This window comes from Diaphorina citri, unplaced genomic scaffold (genome assembly GCF_000475195.1).
Source record: "Diaphorina citri unplaced genomic scaffold, Diaci psyllid genome assembly version 1.1 scaffold2823, whole genome shotgun sequence".
Classification (NCBI taxonomy): domain Eukaryota; kingdom Metazoa; phylum Arthropoda; class Insecta; order Hemiptera; family Psyllidae; genus Diaphorina; species Diaphorina citri.
Window position 1 is genome coordinate 2,944 of NW_007380240.1, and position 24,902 is coordinate 27,845.

At 38.3% G+C, this 24,902-nt stretch overlaps 1 protein-coding gene across 1 annotated transcript; it reads right to left on the reverse strand.

Moving 5' to 3' along the window:
* Nucleotides 1-2,669: 2,669 nt before the first annotated feature.
* LOC103519590 lies at nt 2,670-21,816 on the reverse strand. The gene is made up of 7 exons (XM_026831043.1): nt 21,714-21,816; nt 17,949-18,080; nt 16,225-16,423; nt 15,461-15,538; nt 11,373-11,496; nt 3,159-3,341; nt 2,670-2,946 (listed from the first exon to the last, which is right to left on the reverse strand). Exons 1-7 carry the CDS (start codon nt 21,814-21,816, stop codon nt 2,875-2,877), a joined length of 891 nt encoding a protein of 296 aa, XP_026686844.1. The 3' UTR covers nt 2,670-2,874.
* Nucleotides 21,817-24,902: the final 3,086 nt, after the last annotated feature.

Here is a 24,902-nt window from a genome sequence, read left to right on the forward strand (position 1 = left end):
AAACCGCCAAGACAAGTAAAAAATGAGCATTTTACATTTGTGCAAAAACAAATTTCAGAAATGAGTCTTTTTTATATAAACCAAGACTCGACTTTCAGAAGAATTATGGCAATATTGGCAACAATTACCGATTCATAAACTGACATTTCGAAAAACATCTCTGCCAGTTAACCGTTTCAACGTTTCTCCCTCTGCCAGATGCCAGATATCAACATCTCTCCCCTCTGCCAAATATCAACTATCCCCTCTGCCAGATATCAATCTTCCCCTCTACCAGATATCAACATCTCTCTCCTCTGCCAGATATCAATCTTCCCCTCTGCCAGATATCAATCATCTCTGCCAGATATCAATCTTCCCCTCTGCCAGATATCAATCTTCCCCTCTGCCGGATATCGAAATGCCTGTTATCAATCGTCGAACTTTCTATTCGGATTAGGACCATACAATATATCTCTCATATCGGGCAGAGCTTGTAGGGCCATCAGTTCTAGTCGCATTTCCAACGTATTGTTCACTCTGATCTTCTCATCGGGGGTGATAAGCTCTACACCTCCTGAAATCTGAGAAGAAAACCAATCAAGGAGGACATTGAAAAAAAGGGAATCCAGCTAAAAATCATAATAATTACCTAGGAAAAAGATTTGATACAGGGAACTGTAACTGCTAAGGAGGAAGGAGTGCTAAGGTTTTATCGTCCGGAAAGCGAAGAGAGAAGGATAACAGGTTAGGATAGATCCATCCGTTCCGAGAACGAACCTTATCTGTTTATGATAAAATCCACCCCGCACGTCTGCCTTAGGCTGCTGGTTCGATTCCCACCCGGGGCGGATTTTATCCTGAACGAGTACCTAATGTTATTACCAATCAAATATATAAGACCTTGTTTAGACTGCGAGAGTAAAGGGACTTTTCAGTCCTATGCTGGTAGTATAAACAAGGTATATTCTATTCTATTCTAATGTTCGTTCTCGGAACGACTGGCTTTTTCCTATCCTGTCTTCCTTTTTTTTAAGAGGTTTGACAGAGGGAACTGTAACTGCTATGGTCTTATCGTCCCGAAATCGAAGAGAGAAGGAGGCAGTTATTAAAACGGAGAACAGTGATGAATTATTATTATTTTTTTTTTTTCAAGAGGTTTGACAGAGGGAACTGTAACTGCTATGGTCTTATCGTCCCGAAATCGAAGAGAGAAGGAAGACAGGATAGGAGAAAGCCAGCCGTTCCGAGAACGAACATTATCCCGAGAACGAACGAGAACGAACGAGAACGAACATTTTTTTTTTTTTTTTTTTTTTTTTTAAAAACATTATCCCATCAGGATAAAATCCGCCCCGGGCGGGAATCGAACCCGCGGCCTAGCGCTTACAAGGCAGACGCACTACCAACTAAGCTAACTAGGCTGGCATTATTATTTTTAAATCAACCAAATCAAATATTTTACTGTAAAATATACACCATAATGTACCTACATCTTCTTCTTCTTTGAAATGTCACTTTTACGGCTCGAACAATATGCATAAACCATAATCGTTAATGCGCCTCAAGGGGGGAAAAAAATCACTTTCTTAGGCTAACCATTCACTATCCGGTAGATCTGACATCAGGCTTACCTGTCAGGTCTACCTGATCTGACATCAGGCTTACCTGTCAGGTCTACCTGATAGTATATGACGTATGACCTGTTTTAGTTTATTATGAAATATTGAAGAGGGGGGGGACGAACACAAGCCAGTAAAAAACAACCCTGAATAATATCCGAAAACAAATTTCATTTCTATCGAATAATTAGCAACCTCATCGTTTTTATAAACGTTTTACATAAGAAATAGGAAAACAAATTTCATTCCTCTCGAATAATTAGCAACCTAATCGTTTTTATAAACGATTTACATAAGAAATAGGTAATTAGTTATTTCAAATTACTCAGTACTAATATTACCAACAAGATAGTAACTGCGCTTTTTATTGCACATATGAAAACAAACACCGAAAGAACAAAACCTCCGACAAAGAGAACACTGCACACAATAGCACAAGGGAAAAGAGATTCGCACTCCAATATGTTCGCACGAATTGGCCGTGGCAATGGAGGACCGGCAACAAATTCACCACCAAATCAGGATAGCTTTTCTCCTGTCAGAAGCTTAGGACCTATCACAATGCCTATGGGTGAGTTTACCCTGCGTCGGAACCAAGGTGGTATAAACAAAACGTTACAAGGACCTGTCAGAATGCCTAGGCGAAACAGCAGCAAGTTTACTCTAAGTCGGAATCAGGGTAATATCGAGAAATCTTCAATCGCAAAGCCTGTGCGAAACAGCTGCAAGTTTACTCTGAGTAGAAATCAAGGCGGTATCGACAAAACGGTACAAGCCGACAGAATGCACAATCGTGGAAATATGCTAGAAGTAGTTAAGCATGATAATCGTAACAATGCTCTGGAAGTTGTTAAGCATGATAATCGTTCCAATGTACTGGCAGTAGTTAAGCATGAGGAAAGAATTGAGAATATGGCAAGACGGAGAAACTTCCTGGGAAATAAGAAGAAAGCGGAGATAGACAGGATCCAGTTTTTGAAACCAAGCATGATAATCGTAACAATGCTCTGGAAGTTGTTAAGCATGATAATCGTTCCAATGTACTGGCAGTAGTTAAGCATGAGGAAAGAAAGCCACAGTCTGAAACGCACTCTATCCACTAGTAAAGGAACTATAGCAATATAAACTGTTGGTTTAGAAGTTATCAGCTCTCCAAGTCTTTTTGTATGCAATTCCCAAACTTCAACTCCAATTATCTCGAAACGAGGCATGTGTGGCTTAGTCCGTCCTTCCTCTTGACCTCTCAACCCTCAAGTCTTCTCACCTATTTCGCTTACTTCACAAACGTCTCCTTCTTCCACGAATCCCCGAACATGCCCGACTCTCCCCGACTCAACGACCCGAAGTATCGCGGCGACGAAGTTATCAGCTCTCCAAGTCTTTTTGTATGCAATTCCTAAACTTCAACTCCAATTATCTCGAAATGAGGCTTAGTCCGTTCTTCCTCTTGACCTCTCAACCCTCAATTCTTCTCACCTATCTCGCTTACTTCACAAACGTCTCCTTCTTCCACGAATCCCCGAACATGCCCGACTCTCCCCGACTCAACGACCCGAAGTATCGCGGCGACAACGAACCAATCGGACTGTGCCGATCCTCAGAGGATGATGACGTCACCAATAGGGGCGTGTCCTCGTAGCCGGTATTCTCAGAACGCTTGAACGGCCAGATGGAGATGTGCTCGCGCTTGCGACGGTAAACCAGACCGTTGAAAAACGCCTGTAGCGGGTTGACCACGGCCTGGGGAAACGGAGAACAATGATGAATTATTATTATTATTTTTAAATCAACCAAATCAAATATTTTACTTTGATAAGGAGAACCAAAAAGGCAGATATATTTTGCAGAACTTCAAAGATGTAATGACTGCTGAAACCCTCCAAGAGAATTTTACTCTAAAATATACACCATAATGTACCTACATCTTCTTCTTCTTCTTCTTTGAAATGTCACTTTTACGGCTCGAACAATATGCATAAACCATAATCGTTAATGCGCCTCAAGGGGGGAAATAATGACTGCTGAAACCCTCCAAGAGAAATATTTTACTGTAAAATATACACCATAATGTACCTACATCTTCTTCTTCTTCTTCTTCTTCTTCTTCTTCTTCTTCTTCTTCTTTGAAATGTCACTTTTACGGCTCGAACAATATGCATAAACCATAATCGTTAATGCGCCTCAAGGGGGGAAAAAATCACTTTCTCAGGCCAACCATTCACTATCCGGTAGATCTGACATCAGGCTTACCTGTCAGGTCTACCTGATAGTATATGACGTATGACCTGTTTTAGTTTATTATGAAATATTGAAGAGGGGGGGGGACGAACACAAGCCAGTAAAAAAACAACCCTGAATAATATCCGAAAACAAATTTCATTCCTCTCGAATAATTAGCAACCTAATCGTTTTTATAAACGTTTCACATAAGAAATAGGTAATTAGTTATTTCAAATTACTCAGTACTAATATTACCAACAAAATAGTAAGGTAAAACACCCAGTCATCGACACCCTTAAGGATTTTTTCATTTTTAATTTGCTATAACTCGTCCATTTATTGAGGTAATTAAGTGATTATAGACTTTTTTTAATTGTTATATACTTTTCTTTTAAACTGATTAATTTCCAATTTAATAACATTAACCATGTCTTCAGAATTAACTGATTTATCAGAAAACCCCTGTTGTTTCTATAATCGTCACTTTTTGAGAGTGCTTGTTGAAATTTTCGGAACCTTCTGTATGAGTAATCGCCCTATGTTGTAACCAGTACTCTGAGTACTGATCTTACCTACCATGAATGATATTTTTAAAGCAGTCCAATGTTTTTTTACTTTCTATTATTTTAAATATTATTATTACTTATCAATCTTATCATTATTACTTTTATTCTTTCTTTACATACTATTGTTACTGTCAATATTTAATTACTTCTACTCCTGAAAAATAAATACCTATCATGTAAGTAACAGGTAAAAGATACCTAAGTATGCACACTAAAATAATCTTAAATGTAAAATTAGATAAAAAGGTACTTGAACAGTATGTAGGTAGGTAAGTAAGTAGGTAACTACATTATTGTACTCGAATTTCTTTCTAGATTACTGAGGGTAGGTAGTATTTTAGACCTTTTTTTCCAAAAAGAAAGTGCAATCTCAGGCTTAAAACTTTGGAAAATCATCAGTTTCTAATCTACATTTTTTTCTTTAATGTAGCGACCGGTGCCAGCATGGTAGGTAAACATTGGATGTTAGGATTATTGAGATATTGGGAAAATCCTACAATGCTGCAGCTGCAGTGAGCACCGAAGTTGTGATATAATAACACAAAGAAACTGCATTTACATTACATTACATACAAAATCTACGGAGTTACTACTAGCAGATCGTAGATCGACGAACACAAGCCAGTAAAAAAACAACCCTGAATAATATCCGAAAACAAATTTCATTTCTATCGAATAATTAGCAACCTCATCGTTTTTATAAACGTTTTACATAAGAAATAGGTAATTAGTTATTTCAAATTACTCAGTACTAATATTACCAACAAAATAGTAACTGCGCTTTTTATTGCACATATGAAAACAAACACCGAAAGAACAAAACCTCCGACAAATAGAACACTGTACACACTAGCACAAGGGCAAAGAATTATAGCACAAGGGAAAAGAGATTCGCACTCCAATATGTTCGCACGAATTGGCCATGGCAATGGAGGACCGGCAACAAATTCACCACCAAATCAGGGTAGCTTTTCTCCTATTAGAAGCTTAGGACCTATCACAATGCCTATGGGTGAGTTTACCCTGCGTCGGAACCAAGGTGGTATAAACAAAACGTTACAAGGACCTGTCAGAATGCCTAGGCGAAACAGCAGCAAGTTTACCCTAAGTCGGATTCAGGGTAATATCGAGAAATCTTCAATCGCAAAGCCCGTGCGAAACAGCTGTAAGTTTACTCTGAGTAGAAATCAAGGCGGTATCGACAAAACGGTACAAGCCGACAGAATGCACAATCGTGGAAATATGCTGGAAGTAGGCAAGGACCTGTCAGAATGCCTAGGCGAAACAGCAGCAAGTTTACCCTAAGTCGGAATCAGGGTAATATCGAGAAATCTTCAATCGCAAAGCCTGTGCGAAACAGCTGCAAGTTTACTCTGAGTAGAAATCAAGGCGGTATCGACAAAACGGTACAAGCCGACAGAATGCACAATCGTGGAAATATGCTAGAAGTAGTTAAGCATGATAATCGTAACAATGCTCTGGAAGTTGTTAAGCATGATAATCGTTCCAATGTACTGGCAGTAGTTAAGCATGAGGAAAGAATTGAGAATATGGCAAGACGGAGAAACTTCCTGGGAAATAAGAAGAAAGCGGAGATAGATAGGATCCAGTTTTTGAAACAGCAGGAACCCGATTGTATGCCAGGTACATGAATTATGCCAGGTTAAACAAGACAACTATGGTGGATTTCACCCATGAGTTAATGAGAGATTTCACTGATGGGAGAATTTTTAATGATCCAAAAAGCAGTTTTTAATGATCTAAACAGGAGTTAAAAAAAAAAATCTTTTTGGGTCAATAAAAACTCCTTTTTGGATGATTAAAAACTCATTTTTGGACGGTTGAAAGTCTCCCATTACTGAAATCTGCAATTAAGTCATTGGTGAAATCCACCTTTGAAGTTTTTTTTTTCGGACCTAATTTTGACTCCATCAAGGAGATTTCTATTTGGGTGTAATAGAGCGACCATACTAGCTGCCACGGACCGCTCATGTATTTTCAATTGTTAACTGAAAGAAGAGCCTCTGAGTGAAATTTTGCTATTTTTTGATGAAAAAATTCCAATAATTAAAGTAACTGCCTCTCATGTTAAGGGAGATGTTTTAATACACGGGTTTCTTTGGGTAAACACCATAGAATATGTTTTGGCAGTCGGGGTGTTGAAAATTCACATCTCCTTGGCGGAAGCACCACAAAGGCCGATAGTGAAATAGGACTAATAACTACTCTATGTTATCGAGATATCGAGGCAGTGTGGACGGTTTCAGTTGACTATGTGTGGACACAGCTTACGTATTTCTCATATTACAGATCCTCCAGAACCAGACACTCCCAGTGACATCAAAGAGTTCCAAAGTGTCAACTTTATTCAAGTCAACAAGCTGAAACTGATGCTACTTCAACATAAGAAAGACTTAATGAACAAACTGTCGATCACTCATCCAGATACCAACCACGCGCAACGTTGCTCAACTTTAGTGAAATGTATGAAATAGATTTGTAATTATTACCATTTTCTTTTGTTTTTGATATAAAATTTAGGTATGCCCACCAAACCGTTGTAACAAAAGTTTTATTACTTTAAATACAAATATATCATTCTATTCTATTCTTTAGTGATCCCATCGTCCTTCAATGCATCAGTTACCTATGGATCACTGAAGTTAAGCAACGTTACGCGTGGTTAGTATCCGGATGGGTGACCATATAGGGAATCGTGACCATATAGGGAATCCCGGTTAATGTGAGGAGACGGGTAACTTGTGGCCGAATCGAGGGTAAAACCGGAATCACTAAAAACCTGGACAGTTATACAATGACATAATAATGACCCCCTTCATTACAATCACATCAAATAAAATTTGAAATAATAATAATAAAATAAAAAAAAAATCACACAATTCTAATTTTCATTGAAAAATTTCTCGAGAGTATAAGGGATTGCATAAAATCCCTAAAACATAGGTACTATGTAATAAAACATTGACAAAGAAGTTAACATCTAACATGAAATTAATATCTTTTCAGTTTTTTGGACTAAGCCACAGTCTGAAACGCACTCTATCCACTAGTAAAGGAACTATAGCAATATAAACTGTAGTTTAGAAGTTATCAGCTCTCCAAGTCTTTTTGTATGCAATTCCTAAACTTCAACTCGAATTAATCTCGAAACGAGGCATGTGTGGCTTAGTCCGTCCTTCCTCTTGACCTCTCAACCCTCAAGTCTTCTCACCTATCTCGCTTACTTCACAAACGTCTCCTTCTTCCACGAATCCCCGAACATGCCCGACTCTCCCCGACTCAACGACCCGATGAAACCAAACAAAAACAAGAGAAAAACTTTGAATAAACAGAAGAAGGGAGTGGGTATGAAGAGTCGATATCTAGACTGCATGGACAAATACAAAAAGAACAACAAACTGAAGAGGCGAGAACAAAAACAAGTGAACGATATGACCAAGTAAGTTAGAATGTTATCAACTTATCACACTAAATCTATTGCTTGAAGATATGTAGATACTATGTCTGATGAATAACAGATCAAGAAAAATATGTTTAGGCACCTAGTAATTCCTAAAAGGTGCTAATACACTGTAGACTTTTTCGCCAGACTTGTCTACCAAGTTTGTAGAGTAGTTTGTTCGAAGAATATGATAGCTGAATTGTTGGTGTAAATGTTAGAGCACTCTACGACCTGTGTACACTACTCTACAAACTCGGTAGACTCCGTAGAAAGTGGTCTCGCAAGACCAAGACTAGCGAAAAGTCTGCAGGGAAGAGCGTCGACCAAGTAAGTTAGAATGTTATCAACCTATCACACTAAAGCTATTGCTTGAAGATATGTAGATACTATGTCTGATGAATAACAGATTAAGAAAAATAGGTTTAGGCACCTAGTAATTCCTAAAAGGTGCTAGTACACTGTAGACTTTTTCGCCAGACTTGTCTACCAAGTTCGTAGTTTGTTCGAAGAATATGATAGCTGAATTGTTGGTGTAAATGTTAGAGCGCTCTATGACCTGTGTGTGTACACTACTCTACAAACTCGGTAGACTCCGTAGAAAGTGGTCTCGCAAGACCAAGACTAGCGAAAAGTCTGCAGGTTGCTGGCACCTTTATAAATAAAACAGGCAAATAGGTAAACACAATTTTCATGTAATGTTTTTTTCCGGAATATCTCGGACGGGACTGACAAATCTTCTCTGATATACCCAATTGTACCGCTAAAGTGGATTATTGATAATGTCAATATAGGTACATGTCTACATGTGTACTTGCTTTTTTCATTTCCTTATTTAGGTACTCCGTCGGTCCTCATTTTTCCTGCTCTATGACTTAGAAACATCACCCAAGTAAGTGCAACTGATCTATTGATGCTTCAGTGCAGTTTGAGTGCCAGTATTTTGTTCATAAATATACTATCTATTAAGGTGTGTCCACTGTCCACACATAGTCAACGGCCGTCGAGTCCGTCGACCAATGTGAATCGATAGGTATCAATCGATACGTATCAATCGATGACAATCGATAGGTATCAATCGATAGGTGTCAATCGATAGGTATCAATCGATAGGTGTCAATCGATGACAATCGATAGGTATCAATCGATGACAATCGATAGGTATCAATCGATGACAATCGATAGGTATCAATCGATAGGTATCAATCGATGACTGGTCGACTAGGTTTGGACACACTTTTAGATGTATATAGAATAGAATATACCCTGCAGGGTGTTCTCTGATCTGATGAAGACCATCAGGCGATTCCGAATTGAATCCCAAATTTGTTTGTAAGATTGTCATTATTTATGTCAAGCCTTGGTAATATACATAATATAGAATAGAATAGAATAGAATATACCCTGTTTATACTGCCAGAATGAGACTGAAAAGTCCCTTTACTCCCGTAGTCTAAACAAGGTCTCATGTATATATACCCTGTTTATACTGCCAGAATGAGACTGAAAAGTCCCTTTACTCCCGTAGTCTAAACAAGGTCTCATGTATTTGGTACAAAATAGGTGTATTTTTTGGTCCGTATAACCCCAAATAAGTTCAAGATCGGAGAGTGGTTCAATGTAGAACTTAGTCCGAAAAAGTAGTGTAGAACTTACTCCGAAGAAGCGCCCTTAAGGAGCCCTTGGAGGCCCGATCGAACCCAAAAATTGACGAGAAAATTTCAACCATGTGTCCAACAATCCAACAATCGAACATATTTAGCAAATGTCAGTACAATCGGATCAACCATTCGCGAATCATCATCACACTTTTACACATAGACAAACCAAAATGTCAGCTCCAAAATTACAAATCAAACAGACACAACTTTGATCGATCAACTTCATAATCATATTCATCATTACCGCGTTAATTACTCTTAGGCTAGAAACAAAGTAGAGCAAAGAGCAGTGTGAGCTTTTTGCTCTCAGGTCTATGCGGTTTGAAGTCGTCACTTCTCTCTTTGCTTCCCCCTATCATCTATCTGCGCCATGCTCTATGCGCTATGCTCTCTTCTCCTTATTCTCACCACTCTGTTTTTAGCCTGTAAAGGGTTAATTGTATACGCTCGATAGACAAAATGAACACATTACGACAGAAGGGGAGGAGAGGGAGAAGGGGAAGAGTTAGAGGGGGAGAAGAAGAAGAGAGGGGAGGGAGGGAGTGAGAGAGAGGGAGAGGAAGAGACAAAGGTAGGGGAAAGGAGGAGGTGAGAGAGGGATAGAGGAGGGGTATGCGTGTGTGTTTGATTAGAGGGAGGTAGAAGGAGGGATAGACTGAACAGCTGTTTTCAGAGACATACAGCGTACAGCTTGGTTACATACATAATTACATAGCCCAGGTACATATGTATTTACTAGCTGAATTCCGTCGCTTCGCTCCGGAATCCGGCTAGTTCATCCCGAGGCATGGCCAAACTTGTGGAAAAGGCATGGCCGAACTTGTAGTTATCAAACTAAAAACATAAACGAAACTCAATCTATTGGACATCCACGTAAGCTTTTTTTAGGGCTAAAAATAAAAAAAACATGCAAAATTGGTTTCTGTTATCCGTTCTACTCAACGTAGCTTAACCTAGGTGAGCACAAGACCTGGACCATCTTTTTTTTTACTTCATGCCAAACTTTTACTACACCTTCTTCTTTTTCCTCCCTCCTCTTCTTCTTCTTCCTTCCTAGTTCCTCTTCTTGTTTCACTTTGCCTTTGTCCCAAATTCCCAATTAGAAATAAAATTTCCCAGGAAATCAAAGCTCTCAATCTGGGAAATTTAAAGTCTTGTTGTATTTCATAGGTTGTCTGCGTGGGGAACTTTTAACAGGGAGGATGCCAGCCTTTAATTTCTCGTAATCCACTCGTAATTTTTTTTATAGCCAAAACCAAATGTCAGCCCAAAGCTATCACCCCAGGGTTGATTGAGAGGCCAACGAAAAACGCCGACCCCGTCTGAACGCGGAAAAAGGCAAGGAAAAAGAAGAAGTTGTGTTGTATAAGGGGCAAGTCGAAATATTCAAGCCGATATATTTGAATTCCAACGCCCACTTCAATATGGATATGAATCTAATCCTAGAGATAATTGGAACGGTTTTTCGTAGATGTTTTGTTGAACACATAAAAATAAATAAAGAATTTCCGGTTTTAATTTTCAAACACATAAAAAAATAACAAAGAATAAATAATATAGATTTTTTTTTTCTTTTTCCAAGATGAGGTGTTCACCGCCACTTTCATTTTGTAGCAAAGAAACAACTGTTACATTAGACTCGTGTGGTCTGTGTCGTAGCATGCCCATCCCGTAGTAATCCTCTCATCAGATGAGCGAGAAGAGACACAATACTTCCCATTTAGGTGCTGGGTCAACACGAGAACACCAGAAAGTAACCCGTTGGAATATTTGCAACCGAAAAACGAATACAATTGTTTGTCGACGGTGGGATTCGAACCCGGGATCTTCTGCATGGCAAGCCAGCGCGTTATCAATAACTTACCATCATATACCAGAGGGTGAGTTCAAGGTCTTTGGGTATGTCGTACCACATGGTCCATAGGATGACACCATTGATCAGGTTGGGCAACCAACACACGTAGTACACGAGAATGATGAGTGAAAACCTGGGAAACAAATAGTTCATTACAAATTTTCATCAGTAAAAATGGTTTCTAATCTAAACAAGCTGGGCCCGTCCCTTCGGGAATTTTTTAGCCAGAATGCACAATCGTGGAAATATGCTAGAAGTAGTTAAGCATGATAATCGTAACAATGCTCTGGAAGTTGTTAAGCATGATAATCGTTCCAATGTACTGGCAGTAGTTAAGCATGAGGAAAGAATTGAGAATATGGCAAGACGAAGAAACTTCCTGGGAAATAAGAAGAAAGCGGAGATAGACAGGATCCAGTTTTTGAAACAGCAGGAACCCGATTGTATGCCAGGTACATGAATTATGCCAGGTTAAACAAGACAACTATGGTGGATTTCACCCATGAGTTAATGAGAGATTTCACTAATGGGAGAATTTTTAATGATCCAAAAAGCAGTTTTTAATGATCTAAACAGGAGTTTTAAAAAAATCTTTTTGGTCCAATAAAAACTCCTTTTTGGATTATTAAAAACTCATTTTTGGACGGTTGAAAGTCTCCCATTAGTGAAATCTGCCATTAAGTCATTGGTGAAATCCACCTTTAACCTTTTGCGTACAGAATCAATTTCACCAGAATCGCTCTTACGGTAGGATTCATGTCCCACATGAAACTCAAGCGTTGTTGTCGTTTTTAATGATCTAAACAGGAGTTTAAAAAAAAAATCTTTTTGGGTCAATAAAAACTCCTTTTTGGATTATTGAAAATTCATTTTTGGACGGTTGAAAGTCTCCCATTAGTGAAATCTGCGATTAAGTCATTGGTGAAATCCACCTTTTATAGTTTTTTTTTCCAGACCTAATTTTGACTCCATCAAGGAGATTTCTATTTGGGTGTAATAGAGCGACCATACTAGCTGCCACGGACCGCTCATGTATTTTCATTTTTTTTCCGGACCTAATTTTGACTCCATCAAGGAGATTTCTATTTGGGTGTAATAGAGCGACCATAGCTGCCACGGACCGCTCATGTATTTTCAATTGTTAACTGAAAGAAGAGCCTCTGAGTGAAATTTTGCTATTTTTTTATGGAAAAATTTCAATAATTAAAGTAACTGTCTCTCATGTTAAGGGAGATGTTTTAATAAACGGGTTTCTGTGGGTAAACACCATAGAATATGTTTTGGCAGTCAGGGTGTTGAAAATTCATAGAAAAAATTCCAATAATTAAACTAACTGTCTCTCGTGTTAAGGGAGATGTTTTAATACACGGGTTTCTGTGGGTAAACACCATAGAATATGTTTTGGCAGTCAGGGTGTTGAAAATTCACATCTCCTTGGCGGAAGCACCACAAATGCCGATAGTGAAATAGGACTAATCACTACTCTTTGTTATCGAGATATCGAGGCAGTGTGGACGGTTTCAGTCGACTATGTGTGGACACAGCTTACGTATTTCTCATATTACAGATCCTCCAGAACCAGACACTCCCAGTGAAATCAAAGAATCTATGTTATCGAGATATCGAGGCAGTGTGGATGGTTTCAGTCGACTATGTGTGGACACAGCTTACGCATTTCTCATATTACAGATCCTCCAGAACCAGACACTCCCAGTGAAATCAAAGAGTTCCAAAGTGTCAACTTTATTCAAGTCAACAAGCTGAAACTGATGCTACTTCAACATAAGAAAGACTTAATGAACAAACAAATCAGCAGTAGAAATAGCTTTGTTGACAATTTCAAATTGAAACAATTCATCAACGTGCCCTCGAAACACATGGAATACTACAAAAACAGAAACAGTTCTCTGAAGATGAAAACAAATACGCTAACAAAAGCAAGTGTGCAGAAGAGCAGAAAGAAAGTGAAGACGCTGAAAAGCAACTTGCAAAATGCGTACAACTTTTCGAATTTGTTAGTCAAGAATGCAATCATAGTACCTTCGAGATACATGAACTTCTATGATAAATATAATGGTAAGGTTGTGGCAAGCAAGAAGGTTGTAGACAAGACCAAGAAAAAATAGTACCTTCGAGATACATGAACTTCTATGATAAATATAATGGTAAGGTTGTGGCAAGCAAGAAGGTCGTAGACAAGACCAAGAAAACCACGAGTCAACGAAACAGATTCTCGTTAGTAAGACCGATGGGAAATAAAACAGCAAGTATGAAAGGAAACCAAGAAAACCACGAGTCAACGAAATAGATTCTCGTTAGTAAGACCAATGGGAAATAAAACAGCAAGTATGAAAGGAAAGCAACTTATAACCGTCAACTATGCACTCAATAGTCTCAACACTGGTGTATTTACAAAGAGCCAAGAAAACCACGAGTCAACGAAATAGATTCTCGTTAGTAAGACCAATAGGAAATAAAACAGCAAGTATGAAAGGAAAGCAACTTATAACCGTCAACTATGCACTCAATAGTCTCAACACTGGTGTATTTACAAAGAATACAACCAACACACCAAAAACACCGAATAAGAAAGTGAAACCAAACAAAAACAAGAGAAAAACTTTGAATAAACAGAAGAAGGGGCTTGGTATGAAAAGTCGATATCTAGACTGCATGGACAAATACAAAAAGAACAACAAATTGAAGAGGCGAGAACAAAAACAAGTGAACGATATGACCAAGTAAGTTAGAATGTTATCAATTTATCACACTAAAGCTTGAAGATATGTAGATTATTGAAGATACTATGTCTGATGAATAACAGATTAAGAAAAATAGGTTTAGGCACCTAGTAATTCCTAAAAGGTGCTAATACACTGTAGACTTTTTCACCAGACTTGTCTACCAAGTTCGTAGAGTATTTTGTTCGAAGAATATGATAGCTGAATTGTTGGTGTAAGTGTTAGAGCGCTCTATGACTTGTGTACACTACTCTACAAACTCGGTAGACTCCGTAGAAAGTGGTCCCGCAAGACCAAGTCTAGCGAAAAGTCTGCAGGTTGCTGGCACCTTTATAAATAAAACAGGCAAATAGGTAAACACAATTTTCATGTAATGTTTTTTTCGGCCTACAGAGGCGACCTTCCTGTGAGATAAATAGATACACAGATATTAAATAAATCAATTACCTATCCCTGAGTTCACATTCTATTCCAGTCAGCCATTGAAACACAAATACTCGTTCAAAACATACAGAACTAACATGACAAAAGCAATCATTTTAGAATAGAATATCTCGGATAGGACTGACAAATCTTCTCTGATATACCCAATTGTCCCGCTAAAGTGGATTATTGATAATGTCAACATAGGTGTTACATGTGTACTTGCTTTTTTCATTTCCTTATTTAGATACTCGCGTCGGTCCTCATTTTTCCTGCTCTATGACTTTGAAACATCACCCAAGTAAGCGCAACTGATCTATTGATGCTTCAGTGCAGTTTGAGTGCCAGTATTTTGTTCATAAATATAAACTATCTATTGAGGTGTGTCCACTGTCCACACATAGTCAACGGCCGTCGATCAATCGATAGGTATCAATCGATAGGTATCAATCGATGTATCAATCGATAGGTATCAATCGATAGGTATCAATCGATGTATCAATCAATAGGTATCAATCGATGTATCAATCAATAGGTATCAATCGATGTATCAATCAATAGGTATCAATCGATAGGTATCAATCGATGTATCAATCGATGACAATCGATAGGTATCAATCGATGACAATCGATAGGTGTCAATCGATGTATCAATCGATGACAATCGATAGGTATCAATCGATGTATCAATCGATGACAATCGATAGGTATCAATCGATGACAATCGATAGGTGTCAATCGATGTATCAATCGATAGGTGTCAATCGATGACAATCGATAGGTATCAATCGATGACAATCGATAGGTGTCAATCGATGACAATCGATAGGTGTCAATCGATGACAATCGATAGGTATCAATCGATGACTGGTCGACCATGTTTGGACACACTTTTAGATGTATATAAAGCTGTGATTGAATATGTATGGTTACCTGCTAGTATCAGAGTACAGGAGAGAGAGGCCCACGTAGGACAGAGCTGCAGGTATACCCCACGCACAAGCATGATACCTGTTGATAAAAAATAAAATAAATATTAGTGTATTAAATTTAAATACAATAAATAGGTACCAGAATGAATACCTGAATAATAAACAACATTATGCAATCATGCATAAAACATTGTTAAAGTAAAGAAGAAGAAGAAAAAAAAAAACATTTTCTTAACTATAGGAAAGTATGTCAAAATAAACTTAACCTTCTACCTTCCCTATAAGAAGGAACAATCAAAAAAAGTAATAGAACCAGTCTATTTCATTTGAAAAGACGGCATTGCCTTGTAACCACTAAGCGCGGGTTCGATTGCCCACGCCAGCCTAGTTAGCTTAGTTGGTAGTGCGTCTGCCTTGTAAGCGCTAGGCCGCGGGTTCGATTGCCCACCCGGAGCAGGAACTACATAAATAATCTAGTCATTCGTATAGAAGCTTAACCAATCCTTTAGGGCTGTCTAGCCCCTACACCTAAGCCTTAGAGTTGACCCTTATAAAATATTATAATATATTATACCTAAAAAGAAACAAAACCTAAAAAAAAGAGGAAAAATAATATGAACATTGTAAAATATAAACTAAGCATAAATAATTAAAAAATTACATAATTATTATCACAACATTTAGCACGGAATACATATTTTTGTATGTATTCTATGAATGGGGGTACATCTCAACAAAAATAGAAAAAAAAGATTGTAGTCATACCAAGATGCGTAGCTTTTCTTTTCCTGAAGGGACAAAGTCATGTCTATCGAATAGATCAGGGTCCATATCCACGCCACGCCGTAGAAATATTGTATCCACGCATTGAACAGAATACATTGGGTAAGTGATAGATAGCCAATTTGTAGCTGAGAGGAGCTTAGAGGAGAGTACAGCTTGAGAATAGACCTGACGAATACACCTGAAACAAAATAGAATAAGTATAAGGTATTGCTTTACTCAAACGGACAGCTTAGAAGAACTTGTTCCATGTTACTAACAGTTTTTCCCCCAGATAGAGGGAACTGTGACTGCTCACTATCTATTAAGGTGTGTCCACTGTCCACACATAGTCAACGGCCGTCGATCAATCGATAGGTATCAATCGATGTGAATCGATAGTTATCAATCGATGTATCAATTGATAGGTATCAATCGATGTATCAATTGATGTATTAATCGATAGGTATCAATCGATAGGTATTAATCGATAGGTATCAATCAATAGGTATCAATCGATAGGTATCAATCGATGACTGGTCGACTAGGTTTGGACACACTTTTAGATGTATATAGAATAGAATATACCCTGTGTGACTGCTAAGAAGGTCTTATACTCTTATCGTCCCGAAATCGAAGGGAGAAGGAAGACAGGATAGGAGAAAGTCAGCCGTTCCGAGAGAACGAACATTATCTCATCAGGGTACAATCCGCCCCGGCGGGAATCGAACCCACAACCTAGCGCTTACAAGGCAGTTGTTACAATTTGAATAGAAAGAAATTGGTTTGAGAGCCTAGGAGCCTAGTGTGGAAGGTAGTCTTATAAGCGTTAGGTCGCGTACCGGGTGAATGTCTTGACCACAACACCACCAAGGCTGTATTCATGTGTTCACCCTGTATACTTTGATGATATCAGACACACATAGTAGTGCTGGCCCCCTAGGGTATCATTGGTTACATCATCAATTTCATTATTAATATGATATGCCAATATAAAACAGGAAATACCCCCCACCTTTTCTTCAATTTTCCTCAGTTTTATATGTGTGTAAAATTACATTAACAAATTAATAGGTACAAAGTAATAATGTACCGTAAACTGGGGTAACATTCCAGTCCGATCGGACAAAATAAACTTAGGTAGTTATATTGAAACAAATTTTGTGTTTTGTAGATAACAAAATTCTGCGTCGAAAAAAAAGGAAGTACGGTAAAAAGGGCCCAAACTGACTTCTGGCCTTCTTTCATCCTCCCCCTCGATTGAAACTGGCCAACTGGACGGGAATGTTACAGAACTTCCGTCAGTGATGTTCACGCGAGGCCAATAGCTGGACTGTTCATTGGCCTCGTGACTAGATACCAACCACGCGAAACGTTGCTTAACTCAAGTACTCTGTTGGGAACTGATACATTCATCGTGCTATTAACATTGTATTGAATGGAGCAGTTGCAAATGGGTAAAAATTATTAATAAAAGGTCGATTCCTACGTAAAAAGTAGTGAAAAATCCAAAACTGAGGTCAAAACTCCGAAAAAGTAACTGTAAAAGGTCGAAAATTCAATTTTTAATTGCCGTTCTAATGAAAAAGTTCAAAGATGTGTCCTGAACTTTCTCCTATCCCGTCCTCTTTCTCTCATCAACTAAGGGACTTAGAGAGCTTCCTTGTTACAGTTCTCTCTATCAAACCCCTTGAAAAGGATCTAAAATATTAGGGTGTCTAACTTACCAAGCGCAGCTAGAAGATCAGCTACAGCTAGCCAGATGATTATCTTCCGACCTCTGGATGTGGTGAGCGTATACCATCTGTGTACAGGAGGAAACCGCTCTCTGGGAAGCAACTGGAAGAGAAAAATTTGGACTGATTGTGATACTTTCTCATTACTAGTAGGTATAGCTTTGCTTTACTTTAGTAATAGAAAATTAAAAAATAGGTTGCTAGATGGTAATGGTTTAGTAAGTAGTTGAAATGCTCTCTGGAACTTGGCCTGACACACTGCCATGTGCTCAGATTTAACTTCCTCCACTCTCCTTCTGTATCTTTCCCCCCCCCCTTTCCTGTGTACAGATGGGGTTGGCGTTTTTCATCAGCCTCTCAATCAGTCCTAACTAGGGTGATTGCTTCGGGCTGACATTTGGTTTTGGCTACAAATTTTCTGAGTGGATGCCCTTCACACTCAACCTTTGCTACTTCTTTAGCAAGAGAAATTCAGGCTGGTATACCCCCTTTTTAAAGTCCCCCAGCTAGACTAAGCTGGTTGACTCCCTGTGGTCCCCAGCCAGACAAACTCAGATAACTCATACCACTCTTTCTCTCTCAAAAAAAAAAAAAAAAAAAAAAAAAAAACAAAACAAAACAAAACGGCCAAGTGTGATAGATCCTTTTCATATGAAAGTCTAGGCCTTTCCGGCACAAACTTTTTTTCCCTAAAAAAAGGGGGGACAGTTTTTCCCCAAAAAGGTTGAGTTAGATGAGTTAGATTCTTTTTATAGAGAAGCGTTCAATTCTAGTTGAACCATAATGGATGTCATTTACCTCTAATGATATGCAATAGAAACACAACTCTAGGTTAATAAAAAACAATCCCAAATACCTAACTCGACCATAATTCCAATGTTTTAATGAAATTAATGACAAATGTAATGCAATTTTTATTATTTTTTTCGCCTTAATTAAAGAAATGTTTTATTCAGAAGCAGATAGTATAGGTAAGGTACCTATTCCTAATGTCTAAAGAGAACGCAAGTCAATGTCGCATAAGTAAAACTCCGAAAAAGTAACTTTAAAAGGTCAAAAATTCCATTTTTAATTGCCGTTCTAATAAAAAAAGTTCAAAGAGTTGTGACGTCAGATTTCACGTCAAAATGCGCAGAAACGCTTGCGCACAAACGAACGAAGCGGGAGTCATGATTTATGACGTCATCACCTACGGGAACGTATGTCGTGACGTCAAACTTCACGATTTACCGGTATTTTTTAAATCGATTTATCTCGGTATCTAGAAGTCGTAGAAGAAAAAGAAAAATTCCGTTGGTCCTCATTTTTCCTGCTCTATGACTTTGAAACATCACCCAAGTAAGCGCAACTGATCTATTGAAAGATAAAAATATGATGAAGAAGACCAACAAGTAGAAAAGATTTAAAACTCTTTTCCCCTCAGAATATTTCTGAGCTGAACTGACAGATGGTACCTATAGGTATGATACACAGACACCTACCTGTTTTAGATCTACCTGTTTCATTTTTGGGGGACTGTTAGAGACTTTATCTCTGTCACTTCGGAATCTGAGGATCCTTATCTCTGAAAGATTATACAGTCGACTCTCGATAATTCGAAATTGGAGGGACCTGAGTCCTGACTATTATTTCGAATTATCGAGAGTTTCGATTTTAGGACCTTTTGTGACTTTTGGCTTTAAATAAAACATAAATTACTTTACTACCAGTTCTGTTTGGGTATGGCATTCATGATTGGCTATCTTGTCAGAATTCCTGAATTGGCATCTTTTTTTTTCCTTCTTCTGCTTCTTCTTTTTTTTAGGTTGGTAGTATGTTCTTTGTTACTCTTGTCCTGCCTTTTGTGTATTACCTAGTTTTGGTACCAAATTACAATTTTTTTTAGGTAGGTGTATTACAAATCATAGAGGTCACAAAGGTATTGTCTGAAAGGTCAGACCGGATACCGGAAATGTTACCAAGTCGTAGACGAACCCTTGACATTCCTTGTAAAAATTCATTTACAAAAGGTTGATTCAAAAATTCCTTTATTTGAAAATTGGTTTATAAAAAGTTGATTTCTTTTTATACCTAATAATGGTAAATGCAACCGGGACCATCCTCTTATTTAAGTGCAATTTTTTCACCGGTTGATGATTTTTTCCATCCTTTCTGATTTGAATTCACTCTGGTCCCATTGATCTGAAGATAGATATTTTCCGTTTTAATGTACATTTTATACAATGTTTCGCTATCCATGCATTTCATTGGGAAGAGTAAGAGGGAAATGGAATATTTACGATAGGTACTTTTTTTTTCTCAAGAGGTTTGATAGAGGGAGCTGTAACTGCTAAGGTCTTATCGTCCCAAAAGCGAAGACAGAAGGAAGACAGGATAGGATAAAGGCACCCGTTCCGAGAACGAACCTTTTATCTGTTTAGGATGTAATCCGCCCCGAACACGAGATCTAGTGCCTAAAAGGCACACGAGCAACTTTCCAAGCTAACTATAGACTCACTCCCACTACAAAAACAACACAAAAATTTCATACGTATTTTTGTTGGCAAACCATTTTGTTCACCAACATGAAAAATAGTCATCTCGTCAACGTAACAAACAATTGTCGGGGGATTTGGTGTGGCACACAAATTTGCACAGAGTTGTCATTACAGTCGAACCTGGATTAAGCATCAGGCATGCAAGGGACAGAAAATATTTTCCTGCTTATATCTAGAGGTTTCTAGCTTAAAAAAGTTCCTGCTTCGTATAAGCTTCGCCCAATTTTTGGGGCTACTTGCCCCTACATCTAAACCTTCTGAGGTTTTTGTGTAAGTTTCTGCTCTCTAGGTTTCCAATTTTCATTCCTATAGAGGTCCATGTGAACACAGGTTAGAGGGAAACAACACGTCTTAGCATCTTAGCAAATCCCTGGTTATAGAGAGGTTCAGCAAAACAATACTTGTGCTTATAGAGGCTCCAGATTTCTGTCTGGAGCCTCGCGAGTAAAAAGAAAGAAGCCATTCCTGCTTTTAAGAGGCTCCATTTTCCTGTTTTGAGGTTTTTGACTCAAAAATGAACGGACTTTGGCATTTTTCCAGTTTATCGGAGTGTCCTGCTTACGCAAGTCCTGTTCATCCCTGTTTGACTTTGGTTTGGTTTGATAGAGGAAAGCCAATCCTCCTTATGGATTTAGAGCCTCGGTTTTCCTGTTTAAAGAGGATTTCGTCTCAAAAATAAAGAGACCACGACTTGTTTTTTTCAGTTTATCGAGGTCACACCTGCTTAGACAAGTCCTTTATATCCAGGTTCGACTGTAGCTAAAGTTACGCCAGTATGAGCCATGGGTAGAGTTATGCCAGTGGTAGATTACCTTGTCTGCCTCTTTACATGTCCATATAGGGCCAGACCTACGCCACAGCTCTACCTCGGAACCCACAGACTGTCCTGGTTCTGAATCCATACAGGGTGCAACAGGATATAATCGACCATTTACAGGGTGAAACCGAAGGTTCACCTTTTTGCCCCCAAAGAGGTTTGATAGAGGGAACTGAAACTGCTAAGGTCTTATCGTAAGGTATTCCTTTTTACTAACTTACTAAGGTACGATTATTTAATGGTACCAAGTTATTAACATTTACTCAGGTATTCAGTAGTAAAGTATTAAATCACTCAGGTAAAGGCATTTTGTGTTAAGCATAAATGCTTGTCACCAATGTCGTTCCCTGCTTAATAAACTACGCTAAATTTTATGATTTGACTTGGACTCGAACCACCAACCTCCAGATCCAGAGTCTACTGCGTTTACCACTGCACCACTGAGGTTGGTCAAATCACTCAGGTATTCACTATTCATACCATTCCAAATACGTGCTAGGATCATTCGGAATTCTCTTCATCCAGATATACGTATGTCTTCTCTGAAGACTGCGATCTTGTTTGGTCAGCATCACATTATCTGTTATGACAACCACGTAATAATTGCAACAGAGTGTCATGACTGCTGTAATAATAAAATCTATAAGAGCAATGACTTGAAGATCGGTCCATCAATGTGATGTGTGTATCATGAGCAAAACATGGATGCTAAATGATGTGATAACATGCTTAACCAAAAAGAAGAATTGAATTGAATATGTGATTTTTATTTTTCCAAAATTATGTACAATAAAAAGATTTCCTAAGATTCTGCAACCTTATTGGGAGATCGCTCTCTCAATGTGAACCAAACTAATACCTACATTACAATATTATTAATATTAGATAAATAATAAAAATAAAATAAAATTACGAAAGTAGAAAAAAATTGGAATGAATAGTTGAATAGTTAAAGTGAAGTTTGATAGAGGGGAAGTTTGAAGTGAAGTTTGATAGAGGGGAAGTTTGAAGTGAAGTTTGATAGAGGGGAAGTTTGAAGTGAAGTTTGATAGAGGGGAAGTTTGAAGTGAAGTTTGATAGAGGGGAAGTTTGAAGTGAAGTTTGATAGAGGGGAAGTTTGAAGTGAAGTTTGATAGAGGGGAAGTTTGAAGTGAAGTTTGATAGAGGGGAAGTTTGAAGTGAAGTTTGATAGAGGGGAAGTTTGAAGTGAAGTTTGATAGAGGGGAAGTTTGAAGTGAAGTTTGATAGAGGGGAAGTTTGAAGTGAAGTTTGATAGAGGGGAAGTTTGAAGTGAAGTTTGATAGAGGGGAAGTTTGAAGTGAAGTTTGATAGAGGGGAAGTTTGAAGTGAAGTTTGATAGAGGGGAAGTTTGAAGTGAAGTTTGATAGAGGGGAAGTTTGAAGTGAAGTTTGATAGAGGGGAAGTTTGAAGTGAAGTTTGATAGAGGGGAAGTTTGAAGTGAAGTTTGATAGAGGGGAAGTTTGAAGTGAAGTTTGATAGAGGGGAAGTTTGAAGTGAAGTTTGATAGAGGGGAAGTTTGAAGTGAAGTTTGATAGAGGGGAAGTTTGAAGTGAAGTTTGATAGAGGGGAAGTTTGAAGTGAAGTTTGATAGAGGGGAAGTTTGAAGTGAAGTTTGATAGAGGGGAAGTTTGAAGTGAAGTTTGATAGAGGGGAAGTTTGAAGTGAAGTTTGATAGAGGGGAAGTTTGAAGTGAAGTTTGATAGAGGGGAAGTTTGAAGTGAAGTTTGATAGAGGGGAAGTTTGAAGTGAAGTTTGATAGAGGGGAAGTTTGAAGTGAAGTTTGATAGAGGGGAAGTTTGAAGTGAAGTTTGATAGAGGGGAAGTTTGAAGTGAAGTTTGATAGAGGGGAAGTTTGAAGTGAAGTTTGATAGAGGGGAAGTTTGAAGTGAAGTTTGATAGAGGGGAAGTTTGAAGTGAAGTTTGATAGAGGGGAAGTTTGAAGTGAAGTTTGATAGAGGGGAAGTTTGAAGTGAAGTTTGATAGAGGGGAAGTTTGAAGTGAAGTTTGATAGAGGGGAAGTTTGAAGTGAAGTTTGATAGAGGGGAAGTTTGAAGTGAAGTTTGATAGAGGGGAAGTTTGAAGTGAAGTTTGATAGAGGGGAAGTTTGAAGTGAAGTTTGATAGAGGGGAAGTTTGAAGTGAAGTTTGATAGAGGGGAAGTTTGAAGTGAAGTTTGATAGAGGGGAAGTTTGAAGTGAAGTTTGATAGAGGGGAAGTTTGAAGTGAAGTTTGATAGAGGGGAAGTTTGAAGTGAAGTTTGATAGAGGGGAAGTTTGAAGTGAAGTTTGATAGAGGGGAAGTTTGAAGTGAAGTTTGATAGAGGGGAAGTTTGAAGTGAAGTTTGATAGAGGGGAAGTTTGAAGTGAAGTTTGATAGAGGGGAAGTTTGAAGTGAAGTTTGATAGAGGGGAAGTTTGAAGTGAAGTTTGATAGAGGGGAAGTTTGAAGTGAAGTTTGATAGAGGGGAAGTTTGAAGTGAAGTTTGATAGAGGGGAAGTTTGAAGTGAAGTTTGATAGAGGGGAAGTTTGAAGTGAAGTTTGATAGAGGGGAAGTTTGAAGTGAAGTTTGATAGAGGGGAAGTTTGAAGTGAAGTTTGATAGAGGGGAAGTTTGAAGTGAAGTTTGATAGAGGGGAAGTTTGAAGTGAAGTTTGATAGAGGGGAAGTTTGAAGTGAAGTTTGATAGAGGGGAAGTTTGAAGTGAAGTTTGATAGAGGGGAAGTTTGAAGTGAAGTTTGATAGAGGGGAAGTTTGAAGTGAAGTTTGATAGAGGGGAAGTTTGAAGTGAAGTTTGATAGAGGGGAAGTTTGAAGTGAAGTTTGATAGAGGGGAAGTTTGAAGTGAAGTTTGATAGAGGGGAAGTTTGAAGTGAAGTTTGATAGAGGGGAAGTTTGAAGTGAAGTTTGATAGAGGGGAAGTTTGAAGTGAAGTTTGATAGAGGGGAAGTTTGAAGTGAAGTTTGATAGAGGGGAAGTTTGAAGTGAAGTTTGATAGAGGGGAAGTTTTCGGGGTGTATAGTCCAAGCTTCGCAGCCGTATGTTAATATGGAAAATACGTATGTCTTCAGAAGTCTAAGTTTAGTGGTCTTGGATATATTTCTTGTCATTAGATCTCGGTGTTTCCAGAAGGCATTTTTCGCTATGCCTATCCTCTTGTTGATTTCTACTTGGCAGCGTCCATCATTAGTTATTTCACTTCCTAAATATTTATATTTTGCCACCTCTTCAAATACTTGTCCATTGACATCGATGTTTGTGAGTCTTCTATGTTCTTTTTTGCTCATTCTCATGTACTTCGATTTCTTCACATTAATTTTCATATTATACTTTGTGGAGGCATCATGTAACTTCTTTAGGAGTGTTTTTAAACCATTCCTATCGGATGATAACAATACCAAATCATCAGCGTACCTCAAGTTGTTTATCACTCGGTTATTGATAGTGACTCCATGTTCATTATCGGCAATGGATTCCTTAATGATTTGTTCAACATAAATGTTGAAAAGCAGAGGAGAGATAATACAGCCTTGACGAGTGCCTTTGGAGATGGTGAAGTCTTCGGATAATCCTAAAG

What these genes read in the sequence shown, in the direction of transcription:
- LOC103519590 (XM_026831043.1), bottom strand. Translation starts at nt 21,816, where the DNA reads ATGATCCTAGCACGTATTTGGAATGGTATGAATAGTGAATACCTGAGT. An exon ending in AGTAGACTCTGGATCTGGAG is followed by an intron (nt 18,081 to 21,713) that starts GTTGGTGGTTCG and finishes TATCACAATCAG; the next exon opens with TCCAAATTTTTCTCTTCCAG. An exon ending in TGATCTTCTAGCTGCGCTTG is followed by an intron (nt 16,424 to 17,948) that starts GTAAGTTAGACA and finishes ATTTTGTTTCAG; the next exon opens with GTGTATTCGTCAGGTCTATT.